Below are 27,446 nucleotides of genomic sequence, written 5' to 3' on the forward strand. Positions count from 1 at the left end.
GCAGTAAGGTGGGTGATCTATAAAGCACATGTTCTATTTTAAAAGGATGTGGTTGTTGGCAAAAAAGAACAGAGAAATTCACTTATCAGCTGTTTATATGCACATGACTCATGTTAACAAATATAAGAGATCATGACCCGAAAAATCTTCCTTTTACTTCAGAAAGTTTTAAAACAATGGTTTAGTGGACCTAAGTGATTTTTCCCGTATATCATGATAATGTGACAGCATCCTGAGGAGGGCTGATTATGTTGACAAGTATTTACAAGAATTTCAATAATGGAAAACTTAACTTCTGTTCTGCTGGGATGAGTCAGGAAGCCTTCTTGCCTCATATAAATGGAGTGGCAGCTAGGCACTTCTGAAAGAGGAAACAACATCGGTCAAAGAGAAGTCTGGAGCTGAAAACGTGTTGTTATCAGTGGAGAGAGTGCAGATAGGAAAGTAACAGAAACACACACGAGTCTCCTGAGGGGAACTTGTCAACACACAGTTAACATTGCAGGTGGGGCCTGCACAAGAGACGTAGGGATGAGAACCATATCATGGTGAACAGTGATTCTCCTGAACCGGTGTGTGAATTCGAAGTTTTACCCACACCAACCTTACTAAACTAAAGGTTGGCTAAGCAACAACACATAAATGTGATGGTGTCCTCAACACAAATAGCGCCATGAGTCCAAAGACATTTCAGGACATGTATGGAATAAATTTGTTTACCCAGTGGCAACCAAGGCAAGATCAATAAAAGACTCGTTCATAGTTTATTTCATGAACATTGGCTAGAAATCATCATGAAAAGACAAAATTGTTATGTCTCTTACAATTACTTCAGCCTAGTAAGATGACTGCTATTTTTTTTCCTTCAAACAAAAACAAGACTGACTTTTCATTTTGTTAAGCCCACAGGCCATATGCAAAGCTATAAAAGAGAAATCCAACAACAACACATTCAACAGCAACAAATCCAACAGCAGAAATCCAATAGCAAACAGGATTGCTACCCTAAGAGCAAGGCCTTACTTGTATGACCAACTTAATTCATTTCTGAGAAAATAAAACTTGGTTAATGGTTAAACTTGAGTCATAGTGATGGCTGTGTATCTAATGCGTTTAGCAGCTTCAGTTCAGTTCAGTTCAGTCGCTCAGTCATGTCTGACTCTTTGCGACCTCATGAATCACAGCACGCCAGGCCTCCCTGCCCATCACCAACTCCCGGAGTTTACTCAAACGCATCTCCATCAAGTCGGTGATGCCATCCAGCCATCTCATCCTCTGTCGTCCCCTTCCCCTCCTGCCCCCAATCCCTCCCAGCATCAGGGTCTTTTCAAATGAGTCAACTCTTCGCATGAGGTGGCCAAAGTACTGGCGTTTCAGCTTCAGCATCAGTCCTTCCAACGAACACCCAGGACTGATCTCCTTTAGGATGGACTGGTTGGATATCCTTGCAGACCAAGGGACTCTCAAGAGCCTTCTCCAACACCACAGTTCAAAAGCATCAATTCTTTGGCATTCAGCTTTCTTCACAGTCCAACTCTCACATCCATACATGACCACTGGAAAAACCACAGCCTTGACTAGACAGACCTTTGTTGGCAAATTAACGTCTCTGCTTTTTAATATGCTGTCTAGGTTGGTCATAACTTTCCTTCCAAGGAGTAAGTGTCTTTTAATTTCATGGCTGCAATCACCATTTGCAGTGATTTTGGAGCCCAGAAAAATAAAGTCTGACACTGTTTCCCCATCTATTTCCTGTGAAGTGATGGGCAGCTTAGACACAGGGAAAAGGAAAGAAATACAGATTTAAGAGAGAAAAGATAAAAATTCAGGTCCTTCATTTACTACTAATAAAGCTATATGACTTTAGATAAGCCATTTTCAAAGTTTATATAAAATAGAGGACTGAGTCACATGTTATCTGAGTCGGCTGATCTTTGACTCTCCGTTTGGAAGTTCACTCACCTAACCAGAGGTCAATTCACGGTGAAGACTGAAGTTTCAACCTCAAGACCCTCCATTTGCAAAAGTGCTGCTGAGACCTTAAGCCTAATTTTGTATATGCCATTTCATTTACTTTTTCTTTCAGGTTCCACATTTTATAAGTTGTAGGTACCTAAAACCTGGGTCCAAATCTGAGTATAACATATATAGTTTCCATAGATGCATAAACATGATTAAGTTGATTCTATATCCTGTATGTATTACTAAAGATTTTAAAGCAATATCTACAAAAATAAACATATACAAAAAAAAGGGTTGGGGGGCCTTCCCTGGGGGCTCTGCCTGCGATGTGGGAGACCTGCGTTCTATCCCTGGGTTGGGAAGATCCCCTGGAGGAGGGCATGGCAACCCACTCCAGGATTCTTACCTGGAGCCTGGCAGGCTCCTCTGTCCATGGGGTTGCAAAGAGTGGGACATGACAGAGCAACTAAGCACATACAAAAATAGATGTTTAAAATATATATGACAAGGTTGCTATTTAATATAAGAATACAACCTCCTTTCCACCCCTTGTAGTAATCATATAACTTCTGAACAAGTAATAGCATTTAAGTGAATTGGAATCTAAAGGCTCTTCTCTCTTTTTAACTATCAGTCTATAAACTTTCATGCTATAATAGATAATGACCATTATTTAGCCCAGATGTCATTCTTTTTAGGTCCGGAATGTTCCATTTTTATTTATTTATTTTTTCCCATTTTTAAAGTCTATCTGAGTTTCTAAAAATTTGCCTGGTGATAAATGTCAACCAAAATATGAGATATCATTTCACAGAAAAAAAACATATATTATAAAATCTTAGTCAAAAATATCTTAATGGCGATCCTTAATAGCAGTAACATTGAAAAGCATCTAGCAATCAATAGTTTACAAGCTGAAAATAGTGTCACACTCATTTTCAAACATTTTATTGCGCTGTGCCTTCTTTAAAGTATTATACAGTTTATAGTTCCAACCCTATACAAGGCAGGGTTAAACCTTGTCTTCTGATATCAGTGCTTATAATAGGGTTGCAATGGAGCTGATCTTCTGGGTCACCAAATAATTAGCAATCCATTTTATCCCAACTTTTTAACCAATGGTACTTCAAATTAATGTTTAATGTTATTTTGATTTATTGCCAAGGCATAAGGTCCCTCATGCAGCTGGGCCTGGAAGGGACTGTGTTAATGACTCTGCCATCAGCTCAGCAGCTGCTTAGAGGCAAGCATTTTGTTGAACTGATGTTGACACCCCGCCACTAAATACTTTTACTGACTGCTGCTCAGCTGCAGTGTGGCTGTGAAAACAGCTGGCTGGCTCTGGAGGCAGCTAGAAAACGTACAGGTTAAACTCTATTATATATAAGTGGGACTAAATGTAGTCCTTCCTCCCCAGAGGGGGAGAAGAGAAGTTCAAGCATTTCTGAGAAAGTTGAAGGGCCAGTTTATAAAAGTACTCCAACATCACACAAAACAAGCATATAACTCTGGAAAACTAGACATTTGACATCAAAGGTAGGATTCGATGGGTCATTTCACTAACACTCAGGTATTTACCAAACTGGACGATTTATTGTTTTCTGCTGTGCTTTAATATTCTTCATAAATTCTACTTATTAATCTATGACGTTTAAAGTATACTAATTTAAAATTCACCATAAATTAATGACATAAAATACACCTGGTGCCAGGCTTCTATTACACTTCCAAAGGCTCAACTTGTGATCTAAGTTCTAAAAAAAAAAGGACCAAACAGCAATTTAGAAAAAAAACATGCATACATGAGAATATATTTGTGTTTATGCCAGCTCTTATACTATTTATCACACCTCAGAGTAAATAAAATTAACATCTAGCTCTTGAAATTGAGACACTCGGCTGCATTGTCTAAATTCAGTCTGTCTTTAAATTCAGCATCCTTTATACAGAAAAGAGAAGCCTAAAAAAAATATGGTTAAGAGGAGTTTATTTCCCTAAAGTAACTAAAGTCATGTTATCCTAAAGTGATATCGGTTAATTTATGACCATCAGAGTGGGTCAGACTCTAATCAAATTGTAGAAACATTTCCAAAGTGATTATTCAATCAAATGACTAACATGGTTAATTAGGAGCCATAAACATTGCTCTGAAGTTCATCAAAGTAATGACTTGCCCAGAAAAATTACTGCTAATTAAATTGCCTGCTGCTTTCATTTCTACCTTATCTAATAAAAAATCCAACCGATGAAGTTTGGCATTACATTTTAACTTTTGCTAAATGCTCAACTCAGATCCAAACTAGCCAAGTGGCGACTTCAAAGGCAAATGTTTTGTAGCAGGGAATGGAGGCAATTTCATACATATTCATTTATGTTTATTCATGAAAAAAACTTCAGTGACAATCATAAGCTGCAGTTTAGCCTATGCACAAATGTTAAGACGACTGAATATTTACATGTCTTAATGTGCATCCATAATTATAATCTTAGGATCATTAGTATGGCAGTGATTACAAACATATACCTTGTCATCTAAGAAACCTAGTTTTGAAATCTCAGTTCTGATATTTTGTGGGAGCAAAACATTTTGTTAGTTATTTAACATCTCTCTCAATCTCCACATCTGTAAAATGGGAATCACAGTGATTTCCTTCAAAGATAAGACCATATGGAACAAGCCATGGATAACATTATGCCCAGTTTCTGAGAACACTAAGAATTCAATACAAGGTACTTATTATTAACAGAATCTATTTTTAAGTGAATCTCACAAGTATTTAAAGTGTGTGAACGACAGTACTTACAACAAAAAGTAATTATGTATCAAAATTATTTTTGTATCTTAATTTTTTATTCTTATATAAGGTATCTACCGAGATGGCTGACATTGCTTATTCAATGCTTACTCAGTAATATTCTTCATAAATATATTAACCTGTGATATTTAAAATATTGATTTTAAATTCATTATAAATTTATGATGTGTAAGGTTTAAGTGAGATGCTCCATTATATTTTCAAAATATTTGGAGGTACTTCTTTTGAGCTTCCTTTTTGCAGTATTATCCCCCAATATTTGTTGCTATATTTGGACTTTTGTTTAAAAAATTTTAAATTCAGTCTGTAAATTGAACCATGTATATTAAATTTAGGATAAAGGATTTTTTTAAATTTTGAAACTTATGGATCAAGGAGCATGACATAAAGACACAGCCAAATCAGCTTGCAGAAACTAAATGGCTTATAATTTGTCACAGATGAGTTCATGGTGATGAAAGCTGATCTAATATGCTGCAAAAATGCAAAGCAGCAGAACACTGTTGTTACTTTAATGCCCTAATCACTGTGGGGGAAGTTAACAGTAAACCAACACCCTAAACCACCTGACTTGATTAATCTTCACCTTTAGTAATACTGTTAAAATTTCCTTTAAATAAAGATATGAAGGTATGAAACTAAAAGCTCAGTTTCTGTTTCTTGACCCGCACTTACAGCTGCACTGGGAAATATAACACTGATTTGGGAAGCTCTACCAAAGATCTGCCCACAAAGGGCAGTTGTGCATTTGCCAGGTACTTTTCTGGTTTGCCTAAGTGCTACCCTGCACAGAATGAAGGTTCCTCTCCAGGGCATGGTTTGCCTAAAGTTTCTAGGAGCTGAACAGGCCAGATCAGAGAGGAACTATCTGCCACATTTGTATGAGACATCCCTATAATGTCTTGAAACTGTTTGTTACAAAATAGTGTACAAACCTGAAAACACTCCAGATTGCAAATTCTAATTAAGAGGAAAAGCACCTCGCTTTCATCTGATGCTTGTAGTTAAATTCCTAAAAAAAAAATAACCGGTGTGATAACTTAATTAAGCATTCAAATCTCTAAGAGTCAATGAGAAATCCCAGTAAAATAGTACAACATTGGATGTTGTATTTTAATGTGATTTTTACTTTCATATCAGTGTGCAATGCAGGGATGGACTGATTACATACGTAACTCACTCACTCCTTGAGGAGGTGATGTGAGAAAGTCAAGTTCACCTAAATTTGTTTAATGTATAATGATGACAGTGGAAAATTTAGCACATTAAAAGCCCAGGGCCAAAATGAGTATGTTGACATACATCAGACATTAACAGGTACTTGGTGAGAAATATGTTTGTGTGTGTGCGCCTTTCAATGTAAACACAGGAGTTTAAATAAGTTTTGCAAAAACATTTACCAAAAAAATACTGAGCTGTACCAAGAACTAATGACATCACCTTCATTCAAGAAACATGAGTATTATGACAGATCTTGCCTAAGTTTTGTCTGTCTTAAATTTAATTTTTTTGTTTCTACTCATTTCCTGGCAAACTCACAGTTTAACATTTAAAATCAGAAGGTTTTCCAGGGTACATAAATAACATAAACTTCATAAGGATGTATTTAAAAGCAAAACTATTCACATACATACTAGTGTATCATCCTTTGACTCTGCATATCCACTTGCCACATAAATAGATTTTTGTATAGCTGATCAAGAAAACATATTTTATCAAGTTCCCTGAAAAAGATGCTAATGTGAGAATTTTTTTTTACACCCATACAATCTTTCTATTATGTAACAAACCTGAAAACAATTAGTTCTAAAAATAAGGCCCAGTATTAGTATGCTTGAATCAAAGTGTGGCGAAATCAAGTGTGATGGCAAAAAAGTCAAGTTTTATAAGAGGTGTCTGTTGTCACTCACAAAATTTCTATGTGAATGTAACAACGTAGTCATTGAAACTCATGTGAAGAAGGCAGAAAAGCTGGAGTTTTACTTCATTCACACTTAGATGGGAAATTTGTCATTAGGATTTTTAGTACACTGTAAAAATAAATAATGTAAAATCTGCAGAGATATTTCTTTTGTCACAGTTCAGATGTACTGAATCTCCTGATGACATAGGAGATTACGTTTTTGAGGACAGAAAGAGAACTATGTCAGTCTTTGTATGCCCAGAATAGTGTTTGCAAAGCTTTACAAAAGAAAAAAAAAAAAGCATAAAACAGTGATCTGCAGTCAGATGTTTTTAAAACTTAAAGGCTATATAATCTAAAAGAACTAAAGGACAGGGAAGCCTGGCTTGCTGCAGTCCATGGGGTCGCAAAGAGTAAGACATGACTGAGTGACTGAACAACATAATCTAAAATAACAGCATAGACTTTACCACAAACTTCTCTTGGAAGCATCTGTTTTTAGGGTGAGGACAATATCCTACACAAATAACAACCACATTCAAACAGGATTGGCTTATTGTGATCTAGCTGGCTCACTCTTTTACAAGTTTTACAAGCCTGTGGAGGTTTCGTTGTCAAGAGTTGAAAATAAAGCTGAAATGATAGGAAATACAGTTTCATAAAATAAGCACAATTTTAACCTTGACTATTTATTAATATTAGTCTTAAACTTCTGACAACTAGTAGAAGTTTAAAAGAAAAGATACCATTAGTTGCCCAAACAAGCCACGAAACAATTTCTGGCTTGCCCAAACAAGCCACGAAACAAAAAAAAACTCATTTTTTATGATGAGTTTCAATACTGAATTGTTCCCTTTCTGGAATCCACGTGATCTGAAAAAATACACCATGAATTTGTCCTCTCACTTTCATTTCTCCTTGGATCACCACAGGATTCAGATGATTTCATCTACTTGCTTTGAACACGGGTAGTCCTAGTAATACGTTAAGGAGGATTGTTTCATTAAATTAGAAATGTCCTAATACTACAGTGGCTTATCGGCCATACACAACATGATTATTTTAACGTAAGAACATCTCAATTCTGTCTTATCCTTTAGCACCAAAGTGTATTGTAAATGTTAGATATCACGGTGGCATTTCATTCAAGAACTAGCAACAATCTTGGAGGAAATCTCGAGAGGATAAAAATCATACCAGCAGAAATCCTTTTTATAACTGCCTGGACCCTTAGTACTTGAGCACTTTACAAGCACAGTCATATTGAATCCTTCAGTCAGTTCAGTTCAGTTGCTCACTCCTGTCCAACTCTTTGCGGCCCCATGGACCGCAGCACAAAAACGCAAGAGGTATGGGGATCGTCTGTCCCTTTCTATGAATGACGCAGCTGAGGACAAAAGAGGTAACACCACCCGCTCAGCATGACACCAGCAGTAAACAGCTAACAGGTCCAGGGTTCAGTATAATGTTTCCAGTGTCATACAAAGTGGGTGGTTTTATTTTCTAACACTAAGAATAATAAAAACAAGTGGATGAAAACAGTGAACTGTGAGCGCCCACACCGAGTGGAAGGGTTAGCAGAAAGGAACATTTAAGGATACTTTTCTAAACGTCAGAGAACAGTAAATCCATCACAATGACACATGCATGTCATTCTTTTAGCTTTGCCTGGCTCTGTTTTTCACATGTGCCTTTGAATAGCTGTCTCTGTAAAATTTTCAAGACTGTGTTAGAAGCAGCTCAATAGAAAATGCACATACAGGATAACAACAATAATGAGCCATTTAATTTGACAAAAGTTCCTTGAAAAGATTTCCACTAAGTTATACACATGTTAGGTAAAAATATTTTATGAAATATAAAGTCTCCTTTTTCTCTAAACTATTAAATAGGTAAGTCACTAAAGGATAGAGTATAAAAAATTCTATAACAATATTCCAAACCTAAAAATACATACTCAGATACATACACTCGTAAAACAATATTTATCTGCCCTCTCTTATTCACTTATGAAACACACACAGGGAGAGATTCAAATGTACATCCTTAAACTGTCTCATTTAATTGCAAATCTTAAGTTGTACATGTGAAAACAGTTGTATATTCATTTCACCCACTTGGAATAAGCATTTCTGGGCCTAAGCATCGTGGTCATTTTCTTTAAAAAGAAACTAAAAATCCCACCCTAAAAAAGTACACTCCTCTCCCCATTCTAATTCCCTTTTTTCATGCTAGTACAACTCACAAGCCAACCATCCCTCCCTTCCCCCTTTCCTGCCTGTAAAATCCAAGTTAGACAAACACTGTGTGGCTGAAATGACATATTTGAATGGAATTCAGACCCACAAGTTCCTGTTTATGTTTCTGATTTGAGAATGTTGTCTTCTCCGTTCACTATACATTATGAACACTGCACGGCCATAAATAGTGTCAGGTTACATGCAGGCAGGACCAATGAGCATTAATCATTACTTCCAGTCAACTGGCAGAAGCAGCAGCTGATGGAACACTACACCCTTCAGCTCTGTATAAATGGACATTCCAGAGAGTCAGAGTGTGTCTGTGTGTGTGTGCGTCTGTATGTTTTTCCTTTTAGTCTCCATTTTATGAATGAAACTCCAGGCTCTATAGAGTCCATTCATGTAAGAGAAATGCTTACAGGGCTCTGCCTCTAGGGATCAATCAGTCATGGGTAAAACTGATATGATTGGTTTAAAACAGCCTTCAGCCTTCCATTACTGACTTAAAATGCAGTCCCTGTCCATTTGACCTGTGTTAATGCATAAAGAGTAAATCCAGACCATGGTCTCAATTCTCAAATCAAATCACTAGCCAATGCCACTTACGGTAACTGTAGATTTAGAGCATATTGAAGTATTTCTTAGAAAAACTGACAGAGTGGACCAAATCTTGGAGAGATTTGCTATTTTCACTCAGAACTGAATCAGGAAAACTCATATGAGATCTGATAAGCAAAAAAAGGCAATGTCAAGTTGTGAGGCCAACCCATGACCTCTATTATAATAACAAGATCAATTAGGAAGACACCACCATCACTTTTCACATTTGAAGCACCTAAAAATCAGAGATTATGTGACCTACTAATCCACAAGTAACTGGCTGAATAAAAGAAAATTATCTTTGGATGTTGGAGAAACAGGTAAGATGTTACTATTTTCTGAATGATCCAATAACCCATTCCTTTAAATTCTCAAGTGATTTTCCAGTTCTTTGAGTGACAATTTTAATGTTAAGAGGGAAAAAAAAAAATCAGTTGCCATGTTTCCGGAGAAAATGTGACCATAAGCAAACGATGTTCTGTCATGGAGTAGGGCCAAGGCTTGGCCTTTGGGAGTGTTAAATATCAGGTACAAAAGGCCAAAGTTCATGGAACCATAATTATCCCTACACTGGAAATTACTAAAGATGGCAATACTTAAAAATATCTAGAGTTTTTAGGAGGGAAGAAAGCTATTTGTGAGCAATTAAGGGAATGATTTGTAAAGACTCAGTCCACTACCAAATACTGGTAAAACATATCATGGGTTTTATCAGCCATCTGTAACTTGGTCCTTGACTCTGAAAGGAAGAAAATACTTCTTTCTTCCAGTGACCTGAAGCCATTTTGCAAAATGGCTGCAGTCAACAATCCCTGGATAGATCTTTAACTGATTTCTCAAGGAATCTTCACTATGCCTACAGAAGAAGGAATGAGAAGGAACACGAAAAATGTATGGTCTTTGGTTTTAAATGTGTGCAAGATTTCCTAATATGATGTTATAATAATTTAATATTTATCTTCTAATTTCTAATATCTGCCAAATAGAATGATAGAAAATAAAGTTACCACCATTATTTAACTTTGAACTAAAATTAAAATAGTTGACATAGCCAGGAGGAGAGATGGTAAGGAAACCTAGATTATGTCATCCACAGAGAATACAGAACAGAAGAAGAACACTGAAGAGTCAATATATATTCAGTTACTAATTCTTGAATAATATTCTTTTTTCAAGGCTTAAAAAAAATTTCAGTATTTAGAATCAGTTTTCATGGTGGTTCAAAGATATGTAAGTAAAAATAATGAAGTAAAGCTGAATATTTACAAATGTCATTATTTCATCTTTTTAAAAATTAAAGTTATAATTGTCAGCCTCGGGGCCTTCCATTGCGGAAACGACAAAGCTTTATGGTCGAGCCGGAAGTGTAAAATAAGTATCAGGAGCCTTTCTACTCTCACTGTCCCATCTAAATCTAATTAGCATTTTCAACAGTTCTCTTTTGCCTTCACTCCACTCCTTATTATTTCTTGTATGATATTTTTGGTTGTTTCCTTATGTATAAACCAATTGTTCATTAAGCATGTAAGAATGCTTATCATAAAACATATATGAGGCCAATTTCCCTAAAATAAATACGTATCTCCTCTTATAAAGGAGTCAATAAAAAAAAAAATAAGATATCCTGATGACAGAATTCCTAAGATATTACTACAGTGGTAGCAGTGTAACAATCAGAATAGTAATAATTTGGAAATAAACCACTGAGTAAATTTAGCCTTCTGAACTGTCTGTTTTCAATTTTGAGCAAGCTGAACCAGCGGATGAGGCCCTGTCTTCAACCCAATAAAGCACTATTTACTCATATTTCTATGTGGCTGCAGAAAATAATTATCTTTTTCTTGCTCTACTAGCTATTGATTTCATCCCATAAATTTAAAACCATATTCTAAATTTTACAAGGAAAATTCTAAGAATGCTCACAAAGAGCAATGTTAGGAATTACTTCTCTATTTTCTTTGCTATTTAAGATGAGTACCCATCAACACAGCAAAACACAGAATAACATTTACAACATAAAAATTTTCTCTCACCATTTCAGAAACCCAAGACTATTTAACTCGATGACTGCAGTGCCAGCTTGGGCCTATGTGAGTACCAGATATATTTGTCAGTTCTGACAGTTGAAAGTTAAACACATTTCTAGTTTTTAACATATTTAACATGAGCTAAATATTTTGCATTTATTTTATCATTTCTCTGCCTACATATAATTTTTCTACATGCTAAGAACAGATAATTATTCTCTAAATTTGAAGGTTTGTCTACTGGCATTCATTAAGTCCTCAGATGATGAAGTAGTACATGGTGAACATAAAAAGGGTTGCTTGGATTTAAAAATGAAAGTGAGAAAAGGCCCATCTTATTTTTCCAAATGTAAACTTTCTTTACATATTACAGTTCTTCATAAGTTTTCTACTAAAAAATAGATTGAGCCGACACCAGTTTGAAAATGACTCTTGTATTTTAAGCCATCAAGCGATCAAGTGTTTTCAAAGAGTGAAGTGCACTAAGAAAGAAGGCTCAGACAAACTCAAAGTTCACATAATCAAAGAATTCTTTAGCTGGCTATGACACTGATTTGCTACCTTTCCTTCTAATTATCATTCATCCTTTTTCAGAAGAACTATTAGGAAAAGTCACTTATCTGACAATCTCAAATTTTGATGATGTTTATGGTGTATTTTTAAAAAGGAGACAGAACACATTTTAATCCAAAATATCATTTGAGGTTTTATATTTTCCTATCTTACAACAGTGAGTACCTAACAATCAGAATAAAATTTGAGGACTATCTAACATGAAAAGAATGCCTTCAAATTAGGCAAAGCATACCTTAGGTTTCAGTGCAAATGCTTTCATTACCCTGTATCATGTAGAGCTTTTTAAAATCAAATGCAAATATTCAGGCTAAAATTAGAGAGAAGAATAAATACAACATCTAACAAATTATGAATTAAAGAACTTTACTTTGGACAATTATATAGAAAGACTGTGAACTGTACACTAACTAAGAATAAGAAAACTAAGGCTGTTTCACAGAGCTGTGCAACTGATGGTAAGTTAACCTGAATAAGCCTTGGACATTCTATCTCTACAGTGGAGTGTAAAGAAGGAATTTCAATGAGGTGATCCCCAAGAGCTTTCATGAGCTTAAAGACTTATGATTCTATGAAACAGCTATTTGTGTCAATTTCCCAACTGAAAAGAATGCTGCATTTGCCAACCCATACATGTGACATGCCTCCAAACTGAAAGAAGGCCTCATCAGTACCAGAGGGAATGAGCCTAAAAAACACAATTACAAAATACAGAAACATTTTCCTTAGAAAACAGGATCCCAGCTTTCTCCCCTACCCTCCTGAACTACTTCCTTCCCTCCTAAAGCGACAAGCATGTGCTTTCCCCCATTTTCTTATTTCAGAAACCCTTCTTCCTGTCTCTGCAAGTTCTTTCCCTTCTTCATTCCCAGCTCCTGGCTAAAACTGCCCCACCACATGGGGGGAAGGCAGTTTTTCAAATTAATTAAAGTAACAGAATAGGCCCTGAGTGTTAAAAACACTTTATTAAGGTATCACCTCTCCAATCAACTACTGGGTTAAGATTTTTAGTAACAACCCCAAATGCAAAGTAACATAAGAGCATTAAATAATGGGGCTGCCAGCACAGTGCAAGGATGAACCTGAAACTGACCAAGGATCATAATCATTCTCCTCCCTCTCTAAGGCAGCCCTGGAAACAAAGGAGTACAAAGCCAGGTTTGCAACAAATGAGACTATGTCCTTCTTTATTTAGCCTTCCTTTTACTTATGGGACTGATGTGATTAACTTGGACACTTTTCTTCTTCAACTCTAAATTGGTTGATACTTGACAGTTTAATACGTACTCTGTCTGATTAGAAAAGCTGTACTAAGCACAATTAAAAGACAAAGCACTTTACAGACAAAGTAGATACTGACGATAATATCACGGCATATATAGTGCTACAGTATATCTATACTGGGTCTTATTTTTGCCTGAGCCACAGCTGACATGTATAATTTTTTTACTCAATAGTCTCATTTCATTAAATATTATTAAAAGTCTGACTTCTAATGACTGCATAATATTTGCTATTGAGAGCCATAACTTACATTACCAATTGCTCTATGATATTCCTCCACCACTAAATATTCATCATGTGTCTTCCCTTCCATAAGATGATTTTCTGACAGTGAAAAAACTTGATCAAAGTGTATGAACATTTTGTGCTGATATTTTCTTGAGTTAAACTTTAGTTTCATGTGTTCACCACTCTCCTAAAAATACTACCCTTAGCTCTCCAAAACCAAAACGAAAGACCAATCAATGAACGCATAAATTCTAACAAAATATGTTGTTGCGAATATCTAAAATATTTACCTCATTGGGCATTCAGAATCTGCAAAACCTCATTTGTGAGTATGCAAATGGGAAAACAGCCACAATTTTATTTAAATAGAGTACTGTATTGGATGCACTTCATATGGATGAAGCACACAGTGCTTATTCAAGTCTTTTTACGGAGTCACTCGGCCACAGGGGCAAAAAAGAAGAAATCAGATTGGATTCAGTAAAACCCAACCAACCAACAAAAAGCCTGTGTCCCTGCTTTGTGCAGCGATATTAGGCTAGAGACACAGAGAAGGAAAATAACAATAATAGATAGTTACATCTATTATTGTACTGGACTGTTGAGAACTTAATATCATAATCATGATGATATTGTACTGGTTCATCAAATTGGCCCTAAATATCAATTGTTTTTTTATCTTTTCAGAGCCCTCTGATCCAAGTTTTTTTCCCTTTCTCTTCATAAAAATTTCTACTCTACTAACATAATATTTTGTAATTTTTAGCTTAAATACTCAGCAGTTGAAATTGCATTCCTGTAATTATAATTATGACTAATAGACCTTCCATTTCCCATGTCATAATTAATGTCAGGCTTTATTAGAGCATAATCATGTTGCCTTTTCACTTACAAAGCTTCTTTTATTTTCACAACATTTATGTTATATTGAATTAAGCAATGAAGAGTTCTAGAGGCCTTCTTAAAGGACAATCTGTGGATCATAGATGCTGAATAAAAGGATTATGAAATGTTTTTCGCATTGTCTTTAAATCACATATTTTCTAATGTGCTATTTGTTCAACGTCAGTAAGTCAACTAAGCACTCAATGATGCAGTGATAAATACATTAAATTTTCTAAAAAAGATTAATAAATTGCCAGCAAGGATGCAAGAACTAAAGACAATAAAACAAAATATCTGGAGATCATACTTGTGACAGCAATGACTGCCATATGCAGATGTGTCAACCTAATTGCAGCAACTGGGAAGTCAGTGTAACACATTTTGAAAGGCACAGGTTAATTTTTCATCAGCCCTCATTACACAGTTACTATAGTTCTTTAGACCACACCCATTCAGAAGATGGATTTACTATTTAACTATTCAAGCAAAACTGAACTGTATCGTATTGGCAATATTGAAATTAGAATTCAAAGGTACTGTCCAACTTTAACAACTTGAAATATAATTTAAGGGGAGAAATTAACATATATTAACAACTTCTTAAATATTAAACAAATATTCCACAAGTCATTTGCAAGGTATATGGTAACTTACAAAAAAGATGCCCTATGTACCTTTAAAATAGGATACTGCACTCTTTATGGACTGAATGATCAAGTCCCCTAAAGTTCATTGTGAAGCTTTAATGCTTAACATGATGGTATTTGGAGAGGAGAGCTTTGAGAGGTAAATAGAATAAGACCAGGTCATGAGGGTGGGGCCCTCATGGTGGAATTAGTATCTTTATAAGAAGAGAAAGAGAGACCAGAGCTCTGTCGCTCTCTGCTACATGATGACACAGTGCATAAGTAGCAATCTGCAAGCCAGGAAGAGGAGACTCATCAGGAAATGAATCTGCTGGCAGTTTTGATCTTGGACTTTCCAGCCTATAGAACTGTGAGAGTTAAATGTCTGCTGTCTAAGCTTTCCAAATGATGGTATCTGATTTTAGCAGGCTGAGCTAAAGAATGGACTATCCTTTTTTGGTTGTAAGTAACTGAATCTGTGCCTCTGAAGGCCAGACAGCAACTGACTTAGAACTCTATATTACATATGGCCCAAAACTAATGCAATTAAACCTCACAGTATCAGGTTGTTTTTTTTTTTGCCCTCATTGGATTACTTAAATCTTTTTATTTGGTTCACATCTCCTTAAGAAAAGTTACACATTCTCAATACCATGTTATATATAATTTTACATATGATATAAATATAAGGAGAATGTTATATAATATAAATATATGCATATTTACATATAATAATATAAATATATGGAAAACCAAAGAATCAAGAAAATGAGTCCAATTATAATCTTTCTGAGATATAAAATCATTTCTAGAAAACATGAAGAAATTTCTAAAAATGCTATGCCTTGCAGGTCCTACTGAACCAATTATTTGGGCTATTTTAAATGATTTACATGTAAAGTTTCTTGAAATCACAATGAATTCAAGAAACTGTGTAGCAAATTAAAATGTGGTTTGGAGAATCAAGATAACATCAGTTAACAGGATTAGAAATTTACATTAAAAAACAAACCTTATCTAGAATAAAGCCCATTGTAGTGCAGGGTTCTTAATTATGCACATAAATCATAGACAAATATAAAAGGCTCTAAACTATAACCACTATGGTACATTTTAGGATGGTCTTGAAATTACAGGGTCTGGGACAAGCATTCAAATAAAGTCCCTCACACCATATGTTTAAATTTTTAGAACAATGTGGGGATTTCCCTGGTGGTCCAATGGTTAAGACTTTGCCTTTCAGGACAAGGGGTGCAGGTTTGATCCCTGGTTGGGGAAGGAAGATCCCAGATGCCTAGCAGCCAAGAAACCAAAACATAAAACAAAAGCAATCTTGTAACAAATTCAACAGAGATCTAAAAAATGGTCCATATCAAAAACATCTTAAAAAAAAAAAAAAAAAAAACTTTTAAAACCATGAATCAGTCCAACAAACTCATAAATAAATAACGTTCTCTTTTCCTATTTGAAAATGTGACAACATAGCAACTTGGAGGGCCAGATCAAACCTTGACTTTGGGGAAATTTCTAGGATGAGAACTGAAAGAGAAAATGGTATGGAGCGTTTTCAGTCTTCAGACCCCAGCCCACCCATTTCCTGCCTCACTTCTTATATCCCTCAAGCCCACACTGCTCCATACCACAGGACTCACACACCAAACCTATGGCTACAACCAAGCCCCATCCCCATCCTCTCACAAACAGCTGCCCCTTGGCCACCTCCTTGGACTTAAGAGGTATACACAAGAGCAATGTGCTCTGTGTAACCAGGCCTGGGATGAACTTGCTCCGGTCCTGGAAGTAGACTCGGCTGACTGGGCAGGGAAGGCATGGGTCCTGGGCAGCTAGTGTACCTTCCAGCAGTAGAGTCAGTCTCTCAGCAGAAATTCCCCTTAGTTCTTTGAACTTCTTACCCAGTGAGACAGGATGGCCAGAAGGAGGCTCTCAGTAGGGCTCCTTCTTGCTGAGCTTTAAGATCAGTTTATAATGAAACAGGTAACTTTATACAAGTTAACTTGAGACAAGGAAACAAGACCAGGAGACAGATTTCCTTCATCAAGTGGAACTGATAGAAAAACTCAGCAGAGTTATGCCTACAGAAGCAATAGTTCCTTCATAAAGAATATCCATAACTTTGTATCCACGTGAAAGGAAGTCACTTTGCTTTCAAATATTTTTAAGTCTACAACCATCTATTGATCATACTTATAGTAATGTTAGCAGTTTTTTTGCCTGGTGCCCTTCTTAGAAGCATTAGCTTTTATTTCATACTATTTTTCAAAATTCCCAAGGCAGGTGTCTTGATTTTGAATCGTAAGACAATTCAAAATGTATTCATTTTGTAAAAAAAATTCATTTTGTTTCAATATAAGACAATTTATTTTGTAAGTGTATTTTGAATGTAATTCATTTTGAATGTATTCAATTCATTTTGTAAAATAAAATGAACACAGATTAAGTAATTTTTCTGAGTTCTCAAGGTTGAATATAGGCAAAGTTTTTGGTAACATTAACAATAGATGAAAATGTTCTTTATTTCCAGGTAACCCCAGTTCTCCATTTTGACATACTACTTAGCAGGGCCTTTCTGGCTCAATGAGATGAGAGCTAAGCTCTATTATTGCTATTTTTGCTATTCTTTGTCCAATATGGAAGAATTCTTCTTTTTGAACCCTTGGAATCTTGCCATACCAATAAAGAAAAAAACAGTTAATAAGCAATAAGTTAGTACAAAATATTACCTTCTGTAAATACTGTCATTAAATAATGCCACAGGACCAAATGGAAAAAAAAGCCCAGAATTAAGAATAGAACAGCCCTGTTACTTTCCTGGCCTGAGATAAGAGAGCTTAATTTTACAAATTGTACTTTTCCTCAAACAGGTTTCAATTCTAGACACTCTTTCAACCGTCGACTCATGCCAAAATGGTTTGAAAGTCCAACCCTTAACATAAAGAGAAAGATTCAAAGAAGGAATAAATCAGAAAGTTTCCACCAAAAAACGGTCAGGAGCCACCTAAACTGCAGCCAACACCAATGAAAGGGACAAGCAAGTGAAAAGATACCATAAATGTAACTTAAAGCACAGGCCTACCTGAATCATATGCAAAATCTCTGGGCTCCTGTTTAATCATCAGAGGAGGGGGGAAGCTTTGGCTGGCTGCACCACCAACCATGGTGCTGTGTTCATACACTGGGTCGTGGTACTCCTGCTTAAAGCCTTGAGGTGGGAAGGGGATGTTTGGCTCAGACATCTGCCGTTGGTACATGGGACGTCCTTCCCTTGGCATTGTTGGCAAAGGAGGAAAGGAATTACAGGGTTCAGAAAGTTGGCGGCGAAATCTGGGGAATAAGAGAGCACATTTCAAATAAAAAGGTAACAAGGAATACCCTTTAAAAATACTGGCACAATTTTTAACCGCTTAGTTAGTGAACGTGACACCAGCTGGCTGACCCACAGTGTAAATCTTTAATGAAGATGAGATTTCTCCTTCCTGGTTCAGTAGCAACATGCTTTCTAATCGTAGCACACCTTGTGTTCCTCTTCTAATTAGTTCCATTCAGCACCATTTCAGTATGTTACCAGAAGTTAAAGATGGGCATCAAGCAAGGCTAAGGAGCGCAATGTAGCATTTGCAAGAAATACATACCCTGACAGTTAAAATGCCCCATGAGAAATCAACTCGACACTCACCAAGTTTCCTTATGAAGTGAGTTCAAATAATTATAGACAAGGGAAAAAAAAGCAGAACAGAGACTCTGGAAAGAATCTGATCTCAAATTGCATCATCTTTTAATTGTTATCAAGCTAATCAACAAACAAAAAAATCAACCAAATAAAAACCTCCTTAATGGTTTTCCATTTCTTACCATCAGTTACTGAGGAAAGAAGAAAGGAAATGGGTGGGATTTTTCAAATGGGTGGGACTCTTACATCTTCAACAATGTCCTAAAGAACACTGTATTCTAGTGAGAAATTAAACTGGGCAATATTACAGAGAATGAATCCAAGCTAGTTTTTAAAGACCACTTCTTTACTGTAAGAACACTGGACTGGCTTCCAAGAGTTTCAGACAAAATATCAGGTTGATAAAAATGAGCATAAAATATTACGGCAGCCCTCTGAAGATGGAAAGAACATGCCTGCATCACATAGCATTCAACACGTCATGATGTTAGGTCACGTGGAAGCTCCAAGGCCTCGGCAGTTTCTGACGGTGAGTTTCTAGACTCCTTCCTTCTTGGTCATCTACTGTACTGACTGACTCATCACATCATCATTCAGTTCTGCGTGTCTCATCCTAATACCACTGACCCACCACAAAGATGTGGATTAATTAAAGAGTTAAAAGTGCTCTAAAATGCCCAGGAGTGCTTAAAAATAAACTATACGACATTTCTATGAGCAAATGTATGCCTGTTAACTCCCCTACACCCTTCTAAAAGCATTCCTGTGACTTTAATTTGGAGAGTTAACATTTAATTTTGGTAACGTTAAATGAAAACAAGGGAAAAGCAAAAGAATGGCAGAGCAACTGCTTTAGCGTTTCTCAGAACACTCCGCCCAGTGATTTAACTCTAGCCTCACCAGCTGCCATTGAAAAGCACTGAAATTCCACCTACACCTGCAGAAAACCAACTTAGAAACTCAAATATTGCCAAACAGTTAGGCTAACTGGCACTGCATTCATTTCCCTTCTCTTGCTTATTTCATTAGCCAAAAAAAGAAACAGAAATTATCATTAAGAACTGTCAAGGAGGGAATGAGAAAATTGTAACTTGAAGTTAAAATAAGAACTCTTGCTCACTTGGGAAGCCATACAAAGAAGTTAATAATACTTCTGCTAAAAGCTTTGTTTAAAAAAAAAGAGTCAAGCCATTTGTTTGCAGGAGTCAACGTGATTCCAGTTGGTACTCACTGAGGACCATGCATATATCAACACACATATGCTTCCTAAGAAACTACAAGTTTGTGGTTACGTTCTTCTGACTGATGGTAAAGAGAAATGGACTTAGAAGCTTCTGGAAGACAGTGCATGGGTAAGGAGAGCATGCTGATGAACTCGGGTACAGAAAAACAGCGTCTCCGTGGTGGGAAACAGAGAAAAAGAGACAGGACTCCTGCACAGTGGGTTCAGGGAAAAGTGCCAAAGGGCTGGACCGAGGAGCAGAGAGAGGCTGAGGGGAGGAAGTGGGGTGCAGCCCAGTTGGCCACGAAGTGTTCCCTGAGAGAGGTTGGGTGCTGGGCTGGAGGGGGCTATTTGGGGACAGGATCTGTTCCCAGAGCAAATGTGCCATTTATAACTGAGGGACTGTCATTTGTTGGCGAGAGCTCTCCAAGAAATCCTCCTCAGAAACATACGGCTTCAGAGATTTTCCTGGGATGGGCCAGCTGGTGCTGGCCTCCACGCTCCGCGGGGGACACTGGGAAAAGACCTGAGCTTCCCTCTCCTAGTTCCGGGCCGGCTGTTCGCAGTCTCCAATATTTGACTTCAAGTAGAGAAACTCAAATGGATTTGGCTATGGCATCTCCAGTTAGGTCACCTAAAAACAGCCACACGGCTTGTTCAGCAGTCACCTTCCGTAAGAGAGAACTCCAGAGAGTGCCAACCACACCACCGCTAATTCTGACCCTCGTCTGAGGGGGGGGAGGCTTGGTACCAAGAACTCTGGGAAGTCCCCAGAAGTAGACAAAACAAAACTTGCTTTTTTCTGCATCGTCCTCTCTATCCCCCCATCAGTCCTACACAATGTGCATCTGTTTAATGGCCCACCCGGCAGTAAGATTTCTTTCATCTGTATTTACAAAACTGTTTACACAGATGCTCATACCATTACACTCTGAGAAAGTCTCAGGTCCACTGGGTGAGAAGAGAAAGATAATGGACAGCGTTTCATAACCAAAGCACAAGAGGACACAGGGATGGAAACCAAGGTAGAAACATTATTACTTGGTTTCATGCTGGAAAGAATGAATGCTTTCATCTTACCCTCTCATATCAGAAGAGTGACTGAATTTGAGATTGAGTCCCATTAAATAACCTATAAAAAGCAGATCTGAGTATTCCCTTATTTTAAGAAAGTTGCCAGTGGCACATCTTTGGGTTTCCTCTGCTGATCTGGAGGATTCCTTTGGCTGAGTTATTTTTATAATGGTGTGTCAGAACCCCTGTGCACAGGCTTATTGTTAAAATCTGGGGTTCCCTGGTGGCTCTGAAGGTAAAGAATCTGCCTGCAATGCAGGAGACCTGGGTTCGATCCCTCGGTTGTGAAGATCCCCTGGGAAAGGAAATGCAACCCACTCCAGTATTCTTGCCTGGAGAATTCCATGGACAGAGGAGCCTGGTGGGCTGCAGTCCATGGGGTCTCAAAGAGTCAGACACGACTGAGCAACTGAACCACAACATACTAATCATGCTCTCGGGGATTATACCTGTTGTATCTGTTTGGTAGAAATACTACTATTTCATGGCATGTTACTATACATCTCTTTCCAATTCCACATTCAGGGTTGTCATACTGATAGCTTGGAATCTGCCATGGGGGCAATATTTACATCACAGACTCGTCAAATGCTACAGATCAAAGTCTTTGGGGTTTTCTTCCATAGATCCTATTGTTAACCATTTACCAACAGACCACTTGCTCTACATAAGTACAGGGTAGAAGGGGAAAAAATAAATGCTGTATACAACTGAACTGTGCTTTTAAGTTGTATTATTAAGGCCTCTAAGGATCCTTTAATATTTTATTTAAACACAAATTTTTATATCTCTAAGAGTTGAGAATTACCCGGCATAGCATATTCTCTAGCTCTATGTTGTGTCTTGCCTTGTTGCTTTCTAAGTAATTCTAATTCAGTCTCTACCACTTTAATGTTATGTTCTCAGTGTTCAGGGTCATGCATCTACTGACATTAGATATCCATCACTTGGAAAGGAGGAAAGAGAGTTCTGTCATATAAGTTCTCTTCTGCAAAACTATGTACAGCTAAACCAGTCAGTCTAAGGTAAAGAACCTAATTCCATAAGCCATCTACTAAAATTAGTCTCCTAACTTTATTTTACAAGTACACACATATGCTCATAAAAATGGGATGATCTGATTTAAAGTTTAAGTGAAGCAATTTAATTCAAGCAAACAGAAAGGGAAATGTTCAAATGTCAGTATATAGATTAATTTTCCATTTTAGCAACCAATTTAAATGTTTATAAAGGAATGTTTATAAATGACCTTCTCCACAAATTATTTATAGCTAAAGACAGAGCAAACTCTCAAAATATTTTGCACAGATGTGCAAAATTAATACACTCACCTTGAATTTACTATAGGTCCTAGGAAGTGGTAAAAAGAATTTCTTCCAAGAATGCTAAAAACAGTTTTGCTTTTTTTTTTTTTAATGGTACTTGCAGTTACCAAGGGATAAGGGGTTGGGAGGAATAAATTGGGAGATTGGGATTAACATATACATACTATCATTGATATAATAGATAACTAATAAGGATGTATTTCATAGCACAGGGAACTCTACTCAACTCTGTAATGACCTATATGGGAAAAGAATCTAAAAAAGAGTAGATATACACATATGTATAACTGATTCACTTTGCCGTATAGCAGAAACTAACACGCATGTTGTAAATCGACTGTATTCCAATAAGCCTTTTTATAAGGTACTTGCACTTTACCTGTGATCCATGGGGTAGCTGCTGTCTTGGATGGGCTGCGATGGAGGGAGGTGAGCTGGGAAGGCGCGGTCAGGTTTTGATGTGTGAGCTGAGCTGGGAGACGCATGGTGCAGGGGGGACACTGGAGTGCTGGATGGTGTTGGGGGGTTGGAGGGCCTCATTCCCACTTGTGGCTTCTGATCATAGGCACTACCCAAGAGACAAGAGGAAAGGGAATGTGATTTTCTTGGGAAAATTAAAACTCCGTTTCCCCCCCCAGACAATTCAAGGAAAGAAAAAATATTTCAGGCTAAAGACCTAAGGAAGTTTAGAATGGTATGGTTTTTGGTTTTTGCAATTCTAGAACATGTAATCACCAAATAGCCACACACTTAAACAGAAAATAGGATAATGTATCACTTGGAAACAGCATAAATATAAATCATCTATGTTTAATACATATACAAACAACACAGCATAAAGAAAATCTCTGTCAGCAAAAGCAGTGACATTATTTCCATCTATTCTTTGTTGTTGTTTTTTTTTGGCCACACTGTGAGACATGAAGGATCCTATGAGGGATCAAACTTATGCTCCCTGCATTGGAAGTGTGGAGTTTTAACCACTGAACTACCAGGGAAGTCCCTATTACCGTCTGTTCTTGATATGTCTCCTTAAGCAAGTTTCATAGATCTTTTCTAGATCACTAAATATTTCTGATATTATAATCCTTCTACATTACAGAAGACTTTAGAACAAGAAGTCGTATCAGTTTAATAAGATACAGATCATACCTGACTCGCCTTTATTTGTTGTAGAATGCTAAGAAGCCGATGCTTTTGCCTTATTTTCATTCTTTTAGTGTAAAATAAATGATGCCTGGCATTAACTTCCTCACATGAGATAATAAAGATTTATGAGGCAAATTAAAACGCCTCTGATATATTTAAACCTTCTTGGAGCATAAAATAGGCACAAAACAATGTTCTTAAGAATAAAACCTGTTATCACAGACTAACTTCTAAACATAATTACAAAAGAATAAAATGAGTAAGCTAGTTTTTATACACATTAGGAATTTAAGTTGCAGTCTTTAGCATAGTTCTCAGGGATATGATTTAACTAATTCTTCTAATCTAAAAATACTTTATTGAAAACAAATTATATTTAAGTTTCTGAACAAAAATTATGTAGGTTAAAATACTCTGTTTCCTTTTAAGATAAAAAGCATTCACCAGTATATTTTTTCTTTAAAAAAGAAACTTAGAAAAAACGTTGACTTATGTAATAATTTATCCTGTTGCTCCATCTATACAAAAGAATTCCATCCAGGCTTGAAACTACAGAAGTAGAGGAGTATGGGCTGCAAAAGTCTTTCTTCCTTTGCAGCAAAGTCCACAAACTCATACTATCTGGTTCCACCTGCTTCCTTTACCAGTATTTCTGAATGAGAATGTACTTCTTTTATAAAATGGTTCACCTGTCTCATTCCCATGTGAAAAATAATGATACATCTTCTGTCCTAGGATATTACTTTTTTCTCATAAAATGCCATACTGCGTTACACTGTTCATATAGAAATGGGAAAAACAGACTTAATTCATTAAATCACTGTGGGAATTATTGGTCCCTGAGAAGAATCTCAAAATATACAGGTAATTCTACCATTAATTTATGAAAGTCAGATGTCTTTTTTTTAAATATGTCTATAACGCAGTAGTTCTTCCATAGTCACACTTCTGATCAATGCTAAAATGCAATGACAATTCTATACCTATTTGGTTTATTAATTAAAAATTCTCCAATATGTTAAATAATTACTCTGTGAATACATAGTATTCATAAGGAGAAAATGAAAAAAATTAAAAATGTGATAAAATAAAACTCAGATTGATCAATACTGTTTTATCTGAACTCAGGATGTTTTAATAGTAGGCTTCTATAAGAGATATATCTTATAAAAGTTTTGCAGTTCAACTGAACCACCTTCATCATTTCAGACTCTGATGAACCTTCTAGGAAAGAGGATATAGACGACAAGATTGCAAGAACAAATAGTAATGAAATATCCAAGCATTGGTCAGGAACCATGAAACTATACAGATCAAAGTTTTTTGAATCTTAAATATCTTAACAAACTAGTCAATGTAACAAAAAAGAAGAAGACTCACAGATGCAAAGAACAAGTGAATGCTTTCCAGTGGGTAGAGGGAAGCAGGAGGGGCAACACAGGGGTAGAGATTAAGAGGTACAAATTACTAGGAGTAAAATAATCTATAAGAACATATTGTACAACACTGGCAATGTAGCCAATATTTCATAATAACTATAAATGGAGTACAATCTTTGAATATTGTGAATCACTGTATTGTACACCTCTAACTTTCAGTTATACCTCAATTTAAAGAATGGGAAAAAGATAAAATTATTCTGCAGAAGGAAACAGAGCATAGGTATAAAAAAACATCTGAGGAAACAGAAGACTCCTCTGAATCATAATGCATTATGAACTTGAATCAACATAATTTATAAGACCGCAAATATTTGTAAACATTTTTGTAAGTTTCTAAACTAACTCCTTTAAAGGACTAAGTCTCTACTGTAATTGAGAGTAATAACATACAATATACAGAGCCAACTTTTCCCTTATGCAATTAGAGGCCAATATGAAAAGTAGCAGAATGCAATTTACTGTGAAGGGTTTTTAATGAACATACATGTTATCAAATTTTCCAACAAAGGAACAATGTACTTCTACTGCTCCACCCTTTATTATCATCAGAAGGAACAACTGGTTTTTTAACAGATAACAGCCTCTGCTAAGCCTTAGAAAATTCTAACTTTACTGCAACTGTCCATGAAGGCATCTTATAGATCATCTGCAAAGCCTGTCAGATAACTAATGTACTGTTCAGACTTGCCAAATGCTTCATTGTTTTCCCCCTACAAACTCTAAAGTGCATAATGCATTCTTTTCTAATGAAAACTGAACTTTTGGTACCTGTTCATGCCACCTAAAACCTTTTTTACAATCTCAGGATGCATCACCTAACAGTTGTGGGAAAGCAGCTCATGATCTGGATAAAAATTACTGCTTTAAAATGATTCTAGAAGTATGTGATCAGACAGTAAACAGTCCTTTTGAGTTCTGCTCAACACATGACCTAATTAGCTTGTTACATGCTGAAGATGTAACTCATAAAATACGACTTGAGATTTTATATTATGGTAAATCTGTGCTTCAGTAAGAACCATCAGGTGCTCGCTATACACTCAATTACTTTACCTGACATTGTAGAGGCACTTTTCTCCATAGCTGAATTTAAAGGGCTGTTCTTGACTGCAGGCAGAGCCGAGTTCTGAACACGGACTGTGGGGTTCTTTCTTGATTTTCAGTGGGAGGCCATGAAAAGCCACTAGAAAACAAACAAAAATACCCACAAAAATGAAGTCCTGTTAGGAATTAGGTACACTAACCTGTTCTATCCCTCTTGGTTAAAATGTCACTAACATTTCATATTAACTTTCATACGTAAGAAAATCACACTGGACAAATTTCATGCAAGAAAAGATTGTGGAGAATCTTATATACTCTCCATATACTCATTGTTTGCTTTTATTGTATAACAAAATGCATGCTTGAACTTTCTCATTACTGAAAGTCAAATGAACTACTTGTAACTGGCTTAGCTGACACTAACAAAACGAGAAGTTCAGTTTTCAGAAAATAAGCTTGAAAATATTTCAGCAAGGTTTCCAATAACTCAAGCAGGAAAAAAAAAACCACAACTGATTATTCAAGAATTAACTGAAAATAGGAGCATAATTTAAAGAATTAATTGAAAGGAAAATATTTCAAGTGCATCAATAGTAACGGTTTAATGGAATAAAAACTGAACTATGAGGAAGAAAACCCAGCTGCAGTTCTTAAGGGAACTAATGATATACTTTGGACAAAAGGATAAAAACTCAACATCTTTGTGGCCAGTTTTTATATATAAAACTACAGATAAAAGTACTTGTCTGACTACTTAAGAGAAGTGTGAAGATACATTGTGAGAAATACATTAAAGTTATTTTTTGTATATTATGACCATAAAGCAATTATTCTATATGAAATGATAGTTTCTCCTTTTTCATATGACATTGTCATGTCATTACTGTTCAATATAAAGACAATATCACAAAATATGAAGAAATATGTATATTTAGGTTGGAATCATATCTCTCAAACCAAAAAATAAGTAAGGTTATATATTTTTTGTTATTTTATATGAAGCTGAAAAAATATATACTAGGGATCCCCAGAGTAACTGAATTTTTAGTAAAAATGGAAAAATAGATAAAAAGATAAGAGGAAAAACAGACATGAGAATGAATTTTAGTTTCATACAATATGCACAGATATGAATAATCAAGGATAAGCCCAAGAAGGACACACTGTGGATAGCTATTCCAACGCTGTAAAACCTGAGATTAAAATACAAAATATTAAGTAGATATACTATAAATGAAGATAAGACAAGAGAAACTTTGTGGTTTATGATGCCATTCAATCTTTATCATAACATTACAGCATTTTAAACTTGTTTTAGCTTGAATGTCATATATAATTTAAGTATAAGAAATTGATAT

The 27,446-nt window shown here is 36.1% G+C and overlaps 1 protein-coding gene across 7 annotated transcripts in view; it reads right to left on the bottom strand.

Moving 5' to 3' along the window:
* ETV1 (ETS variant transcription factor 1) overlaps positions 1 to 27,446 on the bottom strand; it is a 94,241-nt gene that overhangs the window by 18,493 nt on the left and 48,302 nt on the right. For all 7 annotated transcript variants that reach the window (XM_061164999.1, XM_061164997.1, XM_061164998.1 and 4 more), the window contains 4 exons: positions 26,098 to 26,227; positions 22,833 to 23,021; positions 18,239 to 18,486; positions 293 to 361 (listed from right to left, as the gene is read on the bottom strand). In XM_061164999.1, coding sequence (XP_061020982.1) covers positions 293 to 361; positions 18,239 to 18,486; positions 22,833 to 23,021; positions 26,098 to 26,227 — 636 coding nt within the window. The remainder of the gene's footprint in view (positions 1 to 292; positions 362 to 18,238; positions 18,487 to 22,832; positions 23,022 to 26,097; positions 26,228 to 27,446) is intronic.

This window comes from Dama dama, chromosome 18 (assembly GCF_033118175.1).
Source record: "Dama dama isolate Ldn47 chromosome 18, ASM3311817v1, whole genome shotgun sequence".
In the NCBI taxonomy this organism is placed as follows: Eukaryota; Metazoa; Chordata; class Mammalia; order Artiodactyla; family Cervidae; genus Dama; species Dama dama.